At 34.6% G+C, this 15873-nt stretch overlaps 1 protein-coding gene across 1 annotated transcript in view; it reads left to right on the forward strand.

Annotated features, from left to right (window-relative positions):
- The window catches only part of LOC145670516 (uncharacterized), a 52046-nt gene extending 43637 nt beyond the window's left edge, over positions 1-8409 (forward strand). The window contains exon 2 of the mRNA XM_081739275.1: positions 1559-8409. Within this exon, the coding sequence (XP_081595401.1) occupies positions 1559-3020 (1462 nt within the window). The 3' untranslated portion in view covers positions 3021-8409. The remainder of the gene's footprint in view (positions 1-1558) is intronic.
- Positions 8410-15873: the final 7464 nt, after the last annotated feature.

The following is a 15873-nucleotide window of genomic DNA, read 5'->3' on the forward strand; positions in this document are numbered from 1 at the left end:
GTTACTATCATCTGGTTCTTATGCGACGACAGGCAGATTGTTGATCTTCTCCCTCTTGAATGTTGTATTTCCCAAAACACTGATGCACGCGTCAGTTTTTCAAAGCTAACAAATCTAATGTGAAACTGTCCTCTCTCTAAAGAGAGAGACCCGTCAAAATATATTTTTCACGTAAAAATCTAATCCTCTTCCCGTCCTTTGATAACCATTCTTATGTAATGTGATGCAAAACACTGTAATATGATGCATATCAAATTTCTTGCATTGTTTGCTGTTCATCGTGTAGCATTTATCTTTAAACGCCATCTTAAATTTAGTGTTAAAAATAATAATGATTATAGTGTTTCACGATGCTGATAACACTCGGGGGCATTGTTTGAAAGAAAACTAATAGCATGAAATGAAATGAAATCTTTGAGTTTTACGTCCCAGGGTTATGCCGGTTCGGCAAAAGGAGACGGTGATGATGAGTAATGAATGAAATGGTGGAATGAGGAAAGTGGGAAGAAACGGGAGAACCCCGAGAAAACCCACACACACGGTGTTTGTCCACCACAAATTTCACTTGGCGAGGGCTGGGATCGAACCCAGGACCCCAAGCACCAGAAGTGAACGCTCGACCACTTAGCCACCGCTGCCCCCAACTAATAGCATATTTCCATACCGAGTATAGAATTTAATTTCTCCGAATGGAATTACACCAGGTTATTAGAAATGTGAATGTTTTGAGCAGAAACGTACAATAGCACTAGTAATAACCTAATGGTGACGATGGTGGTAATGCTGGTCCACATTACTTTAACGTGGACTTCTGGAATCACAATGTCATGTATTTCATATAAACAGATAAAAACTACAAGAAATTGGATACTCGCCGCCTCTCAAAAGTATTTACTTAATAAGAGGGCTTAAGAATGTATTCGATGTAACCGCGTAGCTATATATCAATAGACGCAGAGATTGTGTTACATATTAAAGTTTAGCATCTCAAATTATCAGATTATATTAAAAACACGTAGAGATTGGTGTATTGATTCAAATCAGATATTTTGTGCAGTATTATACCTTTCCTATATTTTTTTGCCAACATCATTTTTTTGTAGTGGCAATTGCAACAAGATTGTTAAATTTTGTGACACAAAAATTAATGATATATCAATATTTTAGTGGTAATAGTTCTCTATTTTCACTGATAATAATGAAATATTTATTCCATAGCACAATATATATATATATATATATATATATATATATATATATATATATATATATATATATATATATATATATATAACGTTCACATGTATTGAACTCTAATATCGTATATATAAATAATTGCACAGTTGGATATAGTAAAGCAAATTACACATTTTTTTTCGAGAAAAGATGGATATGGAAAAACCTCGACCGTTCTCGGATTCATATTTCTACAATATTTCATGTAAGAGAACAAAAATAAACATAATTTTATCTTGAAATATAACGAATAATTTCATTTTTGGCTGTTACTTATTAATTAACTCAATTCACGTTTCCTTGTTTATTGAACTTGTTACAGGCGCTACAACGAATATGATCTTCAAAGAGAAGCGAATACGCGTATTATATTAAAGGAAGCCATTTCTCATTCAGATGAGAAATCTGATAGTACGAAGCAGTTCGGCAAAGGAATTATTCTGTCAGGTTTGTCAAGTAATATGGTAAGACATAAAATTGCTCAAACTTTAACTTCATCAACTAATAAGTTCATACATACAGCTGAGAAATCCCACCGGTACGAACAGTGTGGTGTGGGATATAGCGTACGTTCAAGTTCGGCTACACACATCCATAAAGTTGAAAATCCCCACACACACAAAGAGGGTGGAAAGATATTTAGTGACTGTTCAAATTTGGCTAAGCACCCGTTAATCCACACCGGAGAAAAGCCTCACACATGCCAAGAGTGTGCAAAGGGATTTAGTCGCCGTTATAACTTGACAAGACACATGTTAATCCATACAGGAGAAAAACCTCACACATGCGTAGAGTGTGGAAAGGGATTTTATCGACATTCGCACTTGTCAAGTCACATCTTAATCCACAAACGAGAAAAACCTTACACATGTCTTTGCGGAAAAGTATTTAGTCAACGTTCAAACCTCGTAAGTCATATGAGGATACACAGAGGTGAAAAATTTCACACATGCGAAGATTGTGGTAGGGGATTTTCACTACGTTCAAGCCTAGCAAGACACATGTTCACCCATACAGGAGAAAAACCTTACAAATGTCAAGAGTGTGGAAATGGATTTAGTCAACGTTATGACTTGACAAGACATATGTTAATCCATACAGGTGAAAAACCTCACACATGCGTAGAGTGTGGTAAGGCATTTTATCGACGTTCGAACTTGTCAAGTCACATTTTAATCCACAAAGGAGAAAAACCTCACACATGTCCTTGCGGAAAAGGATTTAGTAAACGTTCAAACCTGGTAAGGCATATGAAAATACACGGAGGTGAAAAATTTCACACGTGCGAAGATTGTGGAAAGCGATTTTCACTACGTTCAAGCCTAGCAAGACACATGTTAACCCATACAGGAGAAAAACCTTACAAATGTCAAGAGTGTGGAAATGGATTTAGTCAACGTTCAAGTTTGGTAACACACAAGTTATTCCACACAGGAGAAAGACCTCACACATGCGTAGAGTGTGGAAAGGGATTTTATCGACGTTCGCACTTGTCAAGTCACATCTTAATCCACAGAGGAGAAAACCCTCACACATGTCTTTGCGGAAAAGTATTTAGACAACGTTCAAGCCTGGTAAGGCATATCAGGATACACAGAGGTGAAAGCTTTCACACGTGCGTAGTTTGCGGTAAGGGATTTTCACTACGTTCAAACTTAGCAAGACACATGTTAACCCATACAAAAGAACCTTACAAATGTCAAGAGTGTGGAAAGGAATTTAGTATACGTTCAAGACTGGCTAATCACATTTTAATCCATACAAGAGAAAAGAGTCTCACATGAAAAAAGTGTGAAAGGGATTTTAATGAACATTCAACTTTGGTTAAACTATTGTTAATTCACACAGGCGAGAAGCCTCACACATGCCAAAAGTGTTGGAAGGGGTTTCTTGAACTTTCAAACTTGTCAAGTCACATGTTAATTCACACAGGTGAAAAAACTCACAAATGTCAGGAGTGTGGAAAGGAAATTACTGTACAATCAATCTGGCTAAACACATTTTAATACACAAAGGACAGAAAATCACATTTGCCAAGAGTGTAGCCAGGGTTTTACTCTACGTCCAAGCTTGGCGAGGGACAAGTTAGCGCACACAGGAGAAAAGCGTCACACATGTAATGAGTGTCAAAAGGTATTTAATGTACGTTCAAGTTTTTTTAAACATGTTAATTCACACAGGCGAGAAGCCTTACACATGCCAAGAATGCGGAAAGGGGTTTAGTCAACGTTCAAGTTTGGTAAGACACAAGTTAATCCACACAGGGGAAAGACGTCACAAATATCAGTAGTGTGAAAAGGGGTTTACCGTACTTTCAGCTTTGTGTATTCATAATGCACTGAGCACAAAAGTCTCACGCGTACAATGAAGGAAAGTGGTTTAATCGGCGTTCAAGTTTGGCTAAACTGATACACCCACTTAGAAATTCTCAAAAAAGCCGAGTGTGGGGGAAAGGATTTAGTTTCCTTTCAATGATGGCAAGTCATATAACTGCACAGGTTTAAATCTTTTGTGGTACAAGGAATTGGTTTTATATTCAAATTTGGGAGCAAATTTTAATATACATAAGGGTAAATTTCACATATGCGATAAGTGTGGAATGTATTTAATCTACCTTCATATTTTCCAAGACATTTTAACAGACAGATGAATATCTCATACGGCAGGCTTCACGTGAAAAGATGTTGAATAGGCAGCATACATTTTGCAAGGCACATGTTAAAATACACAGGGGAAACATTACTACAGGGATGAAGAAACTAAAACGTTCTAAATATGTAGGGTGGAATTCATTGGAGTTTATATTTGGCAACAAATTTATTAATACAGATGTTGAGGATTGTACATGTCAAAACTATGAAGAATGATTTACTCTAAGTTTACTCTCCGAAAGACATACTATTCCATACAGGTAAAAAAAATGGTGTGCAAAAGTGTGAAAAGCGTTAACTTGAATTCCATATTTTGTTAGTGGAAATACAGCCAAACATATGTGACGCGATTTATTAATATATCATGCTTGTATTTTAGAGAATGTAGTCAAGTTACACATATGGTAACACATACAAGTGCGAAATATCTGACTTGTCAAATTGTGCGACAAAATTCGTATATGTCGCGTTCCTTAAGACAAATGTTAAAATACAGATGACAAACTTTCTACGTGCTAAGAGTGTGACAAGATATTTTGTCCAAGTTCATAAATCTATGATATGATAGTATAATGCAATATTAAGAGTAATAGTAATCACAGTAGTTATAATAATAATAATAGTATGTAATTGATAAGAATTATTCACAGTAGCTGACTAAATTTTATCGGCTAAAATTACGTCGTAGTGCAGAGTTATATATTCGTTCAGAATTAAGGAAGTCTATGGTTGTATGCAGTATTTCGCTTTATAATTTTCTGAAACCTGTTGAACAGAGAAGATTGAAGTATTGAATGTCTAGAGCGTATTATAAGAAAAAATGTGTTACGTGTTACTCTGAAGGGAATTTGGAAATGAAATTCTGAGAATAGCATTTCGGACCAGAGTTTACCATGTGTGAGTGATTCAGATATTTGAGGTCAATGATTTTGTGACGAGTATTAGAGAGTTGATTATTTAGTGTTCGTAATAATTTGTGTTTTGTCATCGCACTTGAGTGAGGCAAACTAATGCGTACAATTGCAAGTAATAAATTTGGAACAAAGTTAATAAGAGATAAGTTTGTAGGAGCTACCATTTTCCAGCTAGACGAATAATATTAAAGTTTTGTAAAATTATTGCTCTGTAGGAAGTTGCTAGGTATGAGATTTTTCGTAAATATGTTATCTGTTCAGAGGTGTTAGAAGACGCATATAATGCTTAGTGAAAGTGTTTGTATGTTCTGTGGAACTTTTGTTTTGTGTCAAAAGTAACTCTGAGATCCTTATGAGTATTGATTCTTGAGATAGCCAAATCGTTTATGTTGTACGAAGTATGTAAATATTTTTCTTTACCGCTAATGTTATGCATTTACTTTTATCGGGATGAACTTTTAGAAGCCATGCATTACACCAGGAGGAAACATTGTTAATGTCGCTTTGAAGCAGCTCGGGGTCCATTATTGTGTACACTTCTTTGAAGATTTTGCAGTCTTCTGGAAATAAGAGCGTTCTCAAAATTTGAGTTGAAGCAGCTAGTCGAGTCATTCACGTCCAATATCAATACGAGTGTTTCAGATACGCTTCCGTGTGCTTCTCCGGATTTAAGGGTTAGAAATCGATCTTACCAAGACGACTCTAGTGCGACATTGCAAGTACCTATTCAACAATGATATAAGTGGTCCATGAACACAGAATGTATTGGAAATTTTGTAAGTTACATAAGAATGGTTAATGGAATTGAAGGCACTAGATAAACCGAAATAGATGGCGCAAGGTTTTGCATTGTTGGAAGCACTATGTACAGAGTGATTAAATATGTAAATGAGGTTAGTGAGGCAAGAGCTATATACATGAAACCATTTTGAGCTGTCTTAAGATAGGGAGAGGTGAATTTGAAAACTCTGTCTTTGATAATTTTCTCACCGACGATCGATGTGTCTTCGAGAAGCGAGATGTTGCTTTAGGATGACATGTGATCTTTCAATCCAGATTTATAAATGTGAGACACGGGGTGTTTCCCAAGAAGAGGGAAAACAGCTTTCCCTGAAACATCTATTAAAAATGAGCGAAAGTGCAAATGGAATAATAGATGCTGTCGAACGCATGCTTATATTGTCCGTGTGAGAGGCTCTCTCAGGCCGGAGAGAAAATAAGTCATCCTCTGTAGGACTTATAGAGATAAATTAGATAACGGATTAAAAATGGAGGTACGCCCATTGTGTCTTTTATAATTTGTTACAAAACTATTCATTAAAATTTTGTTCCTTCCTCATCTTCTGCACTTGATACACCATTCTACATCAGAGGATGTGTGCTAGAAATTTAGACCTAGATATGATAAGAAACCATTGTTGTTTAGTGTTGTTAATGCTGATGCCTGAATTTTTAAATATAATTGGTATTTACATCTCAATAGCTTTTTCGTGTGATGTCTTATATTTGAAAAATTATATATATCAATATATATTCATTTGGAAATACACGCCACAGTTAACAAGTCTTTTTCTTATTTCGGAATGTGTCTCGAGTCTCTTTGACGTGCCATATCGGAAATTCCATCGTTTTTAATATATTAACAGTGCAAAATCTTTTACTGTTCTATGAACATCGGCAAAGGAATCCAGTGCTACGTACATTGTTCCTTCTAGTAAAAGTGTCCGCGGTAACATCTATAGAACTTTACAAATTTCACCACAAATTCTTTCTCCCATTCAGATAGAACCTTTTCTTTTGAGACGGGTTGCTGCCTTTTGGGGATCGAGTAAGATAGGGTAGGCGGTAGGTCAATTCTAGAGACTCGTGCTCTAAGAGATGTAACTTTTTATATCAGATGATACATTCTGTCGAAAAAGTAGAGAGAATATAATGAAAGCTGTTATTTTTACGCGCTTTATGCATATTGTTCTATCCCAAATCGAGTTCCTCAATAGAATAGTCGACGAACGGGTCTCATTTGTGTCTGATATTATCACATGTTTATTGTCGATCCATTCTTATCCCAAGTTATAGTCACCAAAATGAACAAATTTCTTACCTTGTGACGTTATTTAAATGCGATTCATGGCATGATTAGAGTAAACTTCGGTGACTGTTTCTATGTGGTCTGCAGAAACACCGGTTGAAGTTTGTGTTCTTGCACAGACTTACCCGGGCTCAAATGATTTCACGCTCACGTACAAGATCATTATGCCTGTGCTGCTCCATCTTCGTAATTCACACTAACACTCCGCCCCCTCTGATCTTGCGGTCGTTCCTCTATATAGAGAATTGATTCTAAAAAGGTATTTCATTGTTCCTTTCCGAATCTTTCATCTATGATTCACTCACCACTAAACAGTCATATTCCAGCAACTAACCAATATTAATAGCACTATCCGCGAGCTTGTTTTAGTAGTATACTTTAAACGAGCTTGTATATTTTAGTAGTATACTTTAAACGTAGTTTCCTGTTCATTGCAATTTGGACCAGCATTCGTCTGTACAATCACCACACAAAACGAAAATAGAATATGGAGCACCTAATTTGGCACACTTCTCCTGCGTGAAATGACGTTGTCCAAGCCACTCTCACTGTTTTCTTATCATCTGTGTTCAGCATTGTAAATTATATTAAGAGTGGGTAATGTTGCAACATAAAATAACGGCATTTCACTTGATATCCACCTTGATATATCGAGAGTTGCGTTGTCAAACACAGAACTCTAACCGCAGTGGCGCAGGGAAGGGGGGGCCCAGAGGGGCCGGGCCCCCAAAGAGGTCCGACAATGTACTTTGGTACTTTCATGTTTGTAATTTTTTTATATATTTTTATGTTTATATATTTTTTGTATTTTTTCTATATGTACCTATAACAGCACTTGCCCCACCCCAAACACACATCCTGGCTACGCTACTGTCTAACCGTTACGTTACTACTGGTTTCACAATGGAAATGATTAAATACAGAGATAGCGCAAATATTCTTCCTGAAACATGAGCACGAACTTTACCTTTCCTACATTTTTATTCTAACTTTTCCACTTAAAGCACAGACCATGGTGGAAAGACTACAAGGTGGATGCAATGCAGTGCTACATTCTTGTCGCTCTGGCGCATGACGTCATCTTGGTCTCACACGTGGCCAGCTAGGAATGGGTAAATTCCCGGGAAGATATCTCATGAGAAAATTTATGATGTACACTTGAGGATATCGCAGAGACGTCTTAGATATGTACCATTTGTCATTTTGGAAAAAGTACCATTAAGATTTCTCAGTAATGTACCACTGACATCTTATAGGGATGTGTCCCATTGAGGTGTAAATGGGCTATGGTGAGACACCCCAGAACGTCGCGTCTATTGGGGTTTGCAGCTGTCGGCGGCTGGCCAACTTCTTTACCACTATTGTCCCGCCATTCTCCCGAGTCGAAAAATGCGCTCATAACGACCGCCCGTTGACTCACTTTTGACTTTCATATAAATTACATTCGACTCACTTTACATTTCAATACATTTGTATCAACGAATGTCCTTCCTGAAGCGCCGACCCGTGCGCTTCAGGTAGGACCAAGCCCGACCCTGCATGGGATATATATATATATATATATATATATATATATATATATATATATATATATATATATATATATATATATAACAGAGGCGGTATGTGTTATCACGATTTTAACGCGACAGACCGGCTGGGAATACAGTGGCGGTATGTTGCCTGAACGATTGCACTGCTATTTACATAATAGCTGAAAACCACCGAATAGCTTCTTAGGAGGGGTATTGAGAGACTTTCATCCTTCGCCAATTATATTCTGTAAAAAATATCTTCTTATGTTGTATTATAGAGAATTATACGCGAAAATGCTCAAAAACCGAGCTTTCATATTAACCATTTCCTTCGAGAAGCTCCCGGACCCCCCACTCGACTAAGGTGTATTCTAAACTTCCGGAAGAATCACCCCAACAACAGACAATCCCTAAATACGCTAATGCTGAAAACACGACATTTGTATGAATTAAGACAAGAAGACACAAAAATTCATACGAAAGAAACAATTCAATGTGACACATCCTAACTATAAATAAAACTATATGACTGACATAAAGAGATACTTCCGGTTGACGTGGAAAGTTGAAATTTGGCGTGACTGAAGCTTTCTGGGAGTAACCGATAGGAAAATTTCCAAACGTTAATATTTTTAATTTTTAGGGTGTCTAAAGGGGGGATGAAGAATTTCCACGTGTTATTTAAATGAGTCTCTCTCACTTTTCATCTTTAATCGCATGTTTCAGGCAATTGGAATCGGAATAAAAACTAGAAAGTCGGTATGTTTGTTCGCTCTCGTTAGCATTACCTAACTAGATCACTAAAAATAAAATTTTCTAACTTTGGGGTTGTTTAATGGCGAACTGAAAAACCTTCCCCATGTTATTTATATGGAACACATTTTACCTCCCAAAATTATTGGGTACTTCCCTTAGGGCTACAATGATTAAATTTGACATGATTGTAGCTTTTCAGACAGAAAAATTGCCAAAAGTGAATATTTTTAATTTTTAGGGGTCTAAAGGGGAGATGCAAAATAGCCCCATGTTATTTAAATGGACCTTTTTTGGACTTATAATCTCATATTTTCGGTACTTGGAATTGGAATACAAACTTAAAATGCTGCATGCTTGCATATTTTCGTTAGCGTTACCTAAATAAATCACTAAAAATAAAAATGCCCAACTTTAGAGTGGTTTTATGGGGAACTGAAAAATATTTCCCATGTTATTTATACGCGACATTTTCTACATTCGAAAATGTTTAAGCACTTCTGGCAGGATTAGAATGATGGAATTTGGCATGATTGTAGTCTTCCGGGACTAACCGACAGGAAAATTGCCAAAAGTGAATATTTTTATTTTTTAAGGGATTTAAAAGAGATGAAAAAATTTCCATGTTATTTAAATAGTCGTTTTCTTCGGATACAAAATCTTATCTTTTATATAATTGAAATAGGAAAACAAACTTGAAATTCGGTAGAATTGTGGGTCTAAGAGGTGCTAGGCCGAGCGGGAGTGTGGGGGTGAAGCCCCCAACTGGGCACATTCAAGTACTATGAAAATCAAATGCACGAAATTCACTGTTGATACACAAGAGGTGCGGGCCGCCGGCCGACTAAATGCGGGGTCTGGGGGTGGAGCCCCAGCTAGCCAAAGGCTGGTCAAAATATATAACTAGATGAACTTCTTTGAAGACATCTCATTTTAAAAACAAAAAGTAGCAAAAATATAACAAAAATGTCAGTGTTGTCAACTTAGTAATTACTTCTACATAAATAAAATCTCTTTACGTGCAAAGCTGTTCGTCAATTACTGTGTATACAAATGGATTTATTATAGGTATTTAGCATCTACTCTCCAGAGACGTTTTGCCTTCATCACTGAAAAATCAGAAGCGGTATGGTATACCACCGCATACCGTCTCACTTCGACCACTGTCTAAGGATATGCAACAATTTAAATTAGCAAAATGTTCGAGAAAGATTTCCGGTAAAATTCATTTTAGGTATTATGTACTTTTATTGTAACTAAAGAATATATGAGAATATTGTAAAATATTTCTTTAATATATCAGAAAATATTATAAGCTAAAAGCACAAACTATATTTCATAAACACGATGGTACACAGTTTCTATTCATTATTAATATCTGTTTTAATTTTTTTTATTCAACATTCAATAAAATATTCTGGAAATAATTATAAAATATTGCATGAAAATATTTCAATTAAGTTACAATAGAAGGTAACAAAAACATTTCCATACAAAATGAATAGGCGTTTTAAAAATATTTCTTATATTACGAACGAATTTAATTTTAAAATATTCGAAACATTTTAAAAATTATGTTTCATATGTTTTCTCGTAACAATAGAAACGATTGCAAATAATATGTTGGGAAACGTTTGTAAAATATATGGAATACCTGTCCTATTTATCATGTATGTAAGACATGTTTAGTATTACTTCGAAAACATTTTCTCTCTCAACATTGGAAACATATTACATTACATTTAACACAATACGCCCTATGCAGAGGCGTTCTGACGTATGATTAGCGTCATACTAAAAGCCTGACTACTAAAAGCCTGCGTGATAAGTGCCATACTAAAAAGTTCGACTAACATATTATGTTAGTCGAACTTCTTGGTATGGCACTTATCACGCGTCGGAACGTCTCTGCCTAACGCCCAATATTTCTAGTACAATTTGTGAAAATTTTCTTTACATTATTTTCCTGCTAACGTTCTTAAAATGTACTTCATAAAATGTTTTCCAAACACTCTTTAAAAAGCCTTTCCGGTTAATATTTGGAATACTTCTCAGATATAACAAAGAATATGTTTTCTCTAGTAACGGAAGAGTATATTCTGAAAACAATCTAAAAATGTTTCTATAATATATCAGAAAACGTTGTTCACTAAAAACAGAACATATATTCCAAAACACAATAGAAAACAATTTCTATTCATTTTTAACATGTTTTCCTTTTCGTTTTAAAGTTTTATATTAAAAATTCGAAGAAAAAAAATATTCTGGAAATAGTAACAAAATGTACGAAAATATTTCATTTAAGTTATAAGACAAGATTACAAAAATACTTTCTTAAAATTAAGTAAAGGTTTTAAAAACTTTTCTGAAAGATATTTCTTACATTACGAAATAATTTATTTTTAAAATATTCTAAACGTTTTTAAAAATATATATTCAATATGTTTTCTCGTAAAAAAAGAAAACATTGAAATATAGTATTGGAAAACATTTTTTGAATATATGGAATATATTTAATTTCATTGTTTTCCATATCATATATATAAATCATTTTTAGTATCATTTCGAAAATATTTTCCTTCTCAACAGTGAAAACATATTACATTACATCCAATATAATATTTCTAATACATTTTGTGAATATTTTCCTGGATTTACTTTCCGGCGAGAATTCTCAAAATATACTTTCGGTAATTTCTAAAAAGTTTTCAAAACATTTTTGGGAAAATATTTTCGGGAAATATTCGGAGTACATTGGGGAAACCAGCATGCAAATCTACAGAGAAGGAAAACCTTTTAGAAACCAACATATATATATATATATATATATATATATATATATATATATATTTTTTTTTTTTTTTTTTGAGGAAATATTCCTTGCTGTGTGGGTCCCTCTCCACCTTTCAAATCCATATCTTACTCCAACTCCGTCTTCATGTCACACCTACTCCCGTTCGCAACTATCGTCTCCGTCAACGTCTCTCTCACGCTGTGACTGTGAGGTGGACCTTGGTACAGGTAATCATTTGTTTTTTTCATGTCCTCTTTCCTCTCTCTATCGTTCCCAGTTCTACTCTCTCTTGTAGGCAACTTATGGTTTGGGACCTTTCGACTTTGATTCTCTTCTATTCACGGAACCGATTTCTCTTCTCAATTTTTTTCTGTTTTACCTCTCTAAAAATCGCATGTTTTCCTTTAGTTCATAGTGCTCTCACTTGACAACCGCTTATCTCTTAAATTTCAAAGAGTTTATTCTCTACCCTCTTTGACCTATTTTTCTTTCTTGTTGTTACTTCTGTAAATTGCCGATGGGTCTTATATTTGACAAAAGCAAACTCTCTGCGTCATATTTGGCGCAACAGGAACAGGAAGTGAGTGCACATGTCCAGATTGATGTGATTTCGGCTTGACTATGCTAATTTCTTTAAGGATATTTAGAGTACAATATGAATTCTCACACAGGTGGAAAGCCCTATAAATGTGATCATTGCGGCAAAGCATTTTCTCGAAAGCATAATTTGAAAAAGCATTTATCTAATCACGAAAATAACAAAGCCATGAAAACACATTGATTTTACGAAAGCAGATTATTACAAAATGAGAAACAGGTTGTCAAAGGATAGTTGTTGGCAATTTTCTCCTGAAAATGGTATATTCACAAGGTTGATGGGTCTTGCATTTGTATTAGTGTTTCAGGTCAATTAATTATAACTGCAAATTGAGCGGCAATGTAATTGTCATTTCGGTTCACTTTCTATGTAGATGCTTTAATGGTTGGAAAGAATTATTTCACAAAATACAAAATATAAGACTTTCGTCTCAATTTTCGTTCTTTATTTATAGTCCTCTTTTGTTCAATGAACCCATTTCTTTCATTTCATCGAGAGGGTATTGATCTTTTCCTGAGTCACGACAAATCGATAAAGGTTGTGATACGACAATTTTTAAATTATATTTTAGTACAAATGTATTGTCTAATGATTTTCATATGTTTAAACCCTTCATAAATGTTCTTCGTCATATTTGTATACCTACTGTATCACTTTATAATGTTGTTATACCAAACTTTCTCAAACTAGTGTTGTCTATGAGCTGTGCTTCGTCTTTGGAAAATGGGAATTTTCATGTTTGTTGTCCGGAATTTATAAATGCGATTACTGTCTCGTAGGTGACACTACTGTTTATAAGAGAATTTATGAAGGCAGAATACTCGGTCAATTTTTGAGAAGGACATCTAGAAGCAACCAGTCATTGTTTGACACTTTTCATTCTTCTGAATTTTTTTGCAGTAACTCATCTGTTCTTTATGCTAACTTGGTTCGAACCACTGATTTTAGTATGAAAAGGTAATTTTTTAATTCTATTGAGACAATGACCTTAGTGTATGGTGGTAAATAATTTCCCTGTCAAAAAATCCGTGTTCCGTCGTATGTGAAGTTATTTTTTTTGTTGATTTTCCTACTTGTATTAATTGACCTAGAATCTGTATTAGTTTCTGTCACTTGGAAAATGCATATTTTTGATAAGGTAATTATAATTCCGTTGAGAACCCTCGACTTTGACGGTTCTCAGGACTATTTAATTTTACTGCTTACCTGCAAATATATATATAAAATTATGGCTATTTTCTTTTGTTTATAATTTTCTCTTTATATTTTTTTTTCAATCATGAGTGTCTTGTAATTTTGTCAGGCCGGTACAAGAAATATTTAATACGGTCACTGTGAGTTTGTATTAGACAACATTCTATTCTCTTTCCCATTCTTATTCCACCAAATTTTACATAATGATTCGGCCTTTCATCATTCATCTGTTTATTCTACGGATTTTGACGTGTAACTTAAAATTTCAGGGTTGCTGTAATATAAGCATTAACCTGAGCATGTAGTGAACCAAACAATTTTTAAGATCGGAGTAGTAATAAATCTACTAATTTGGTGGAACCGATTAAAAACAGAAAATTATACGTAAATGATTAAGCAAATCCTGCGATATTTTTAACTTCCTATAATACCAGAACATAAATTTGACTTCTCACGATTGATTCCTTTTAGTTAAACCGCACTATCAGGTAGAACAACATTATAAAGTGATACAGAAGCTTAAAATGTGAACAAGGGCGTTACAATACTAATACGCTTTCTCAATATTATTAGTATCTTAGTTGCCGTTGAATATTTTTGATAATCTATCTACATTTTTTAATTAACGAAGTTCAAGATTTCAGAAAATTCCGTTTCTTGTAATTTTTATGCACAAGTAAAACTCTTACCACTAAGATGTTTTTAAGAAACAAACAGAATTCCAAATGTAGATTCTGAAATATAATAGTGTTTATTCAAACAATCTGTGTTTTAATAACTATCTATCCTGGTTCTAGTATATATGAATTTTCTAAAATTTTATGTATTGTTTCTATTGATTTCTTTCTGGCATTGATTTACAATCCTTCGTTCAAGGATTGTGAGCTTTAACGTTGCTTTGTATTAAGGGAAATCTTAAAATGTTACAATTGTAATTTGTCCCATCTGTGCCGAATTTATATTTTTGGGCGTACGTGTGTCCTCCAGACTCGAATATCTCAATATATGATTTTTTCATCACGTAATTAATTCGTCGTACATCCTGTAAAGCACTCTAGTTATGTGGTATGTTTCAATTGGTCACAGTAAACATAATAGAATCACAATGGAAGGTCAAGATTTCCAACAGTTCTAAATATCTTTAAAGCTTAATTGCGTCTAATATAGAGTAAGCTCCGACGAGTACATCAGAATTTCGATATTGGACTGAAATTGTCATTAAATTTATCCTCTTTGAATTGTAATTAAAAGTATAAACGTATATCACTCACTGGAAATGATTTTTTTTTATCTAAAAGGCCATTAATTTTTGATAGTCATTTCGGAACATTAAGAGGCATAACCAGGCTAAAATTGTCCCGTATGACGTGTCGTTTCCTGTTGAGTTGAGTTCATGCAAAGGCTGCAAGACTACAATCTATTGAACTCTTCACCGTATTGTTTGCATCCAGTGTTATAACATCACGTTGAACACTTTTGTGCACATAAATATAGGCTGCCCTCTAGACACGAAGACTAATAATACCCTGGAAATTCGCGTCAGCCGAACTAGCGTTCGGCGTCAACCAGTGAGTGGCCGCAATGTTGCCAAAGCTGTGAGAAAGCCACGTTTTCGCGGGCGCATATTTCAAGGATCAAATGTACACGTCCTACCAGTGACTTCCAGTATGTTAAGACAATGAACACTTTGACTGTAATAACATCAGTAATGTATGTTTCTTATTAAATATATTATATTGTGTTATAAATGTGATATGAATACTATATTTTATTTGGTTAAAATGTTCACATGATACGCAAATGAATGTACATATATTTGATATTAGTTTTCTAGGAATGTCTTTTATAACCCCAAACTTGATACCACGCAAACCGACTTCCTAATGTTTTGATTTTATAAAATTTCGAGACAAAGATAGTCTCGCTACAAGAAAACAATTACATGCTTTCCACTAATCCATAAAATAAAATTAGTTGATGTACGGTGGCCGAGTGATGAAGGACAACCTCTATCGGTAAGCATCCTCGATATTTATGATACAAGTTTGTAGTGGAAACGTTTTTGTAGGTTTCATGCAATTTTCCCCATTTCTTCCCATTATTTTAAAT

Source organism: Thermobia domestica, chromosome 14, assembly GCF_964235325.1.
Source record: "Thermobia domestica chromosome 14, izTheDome1.hap1.1, whole genome shotgun sequence".
Classification (NCBI taxonomy): Eukaryota; Metazoa; Arthropoda; class Insecta; order Zygentoma; family Lepismatidae; genus Thermobia; species Thermobia domestica.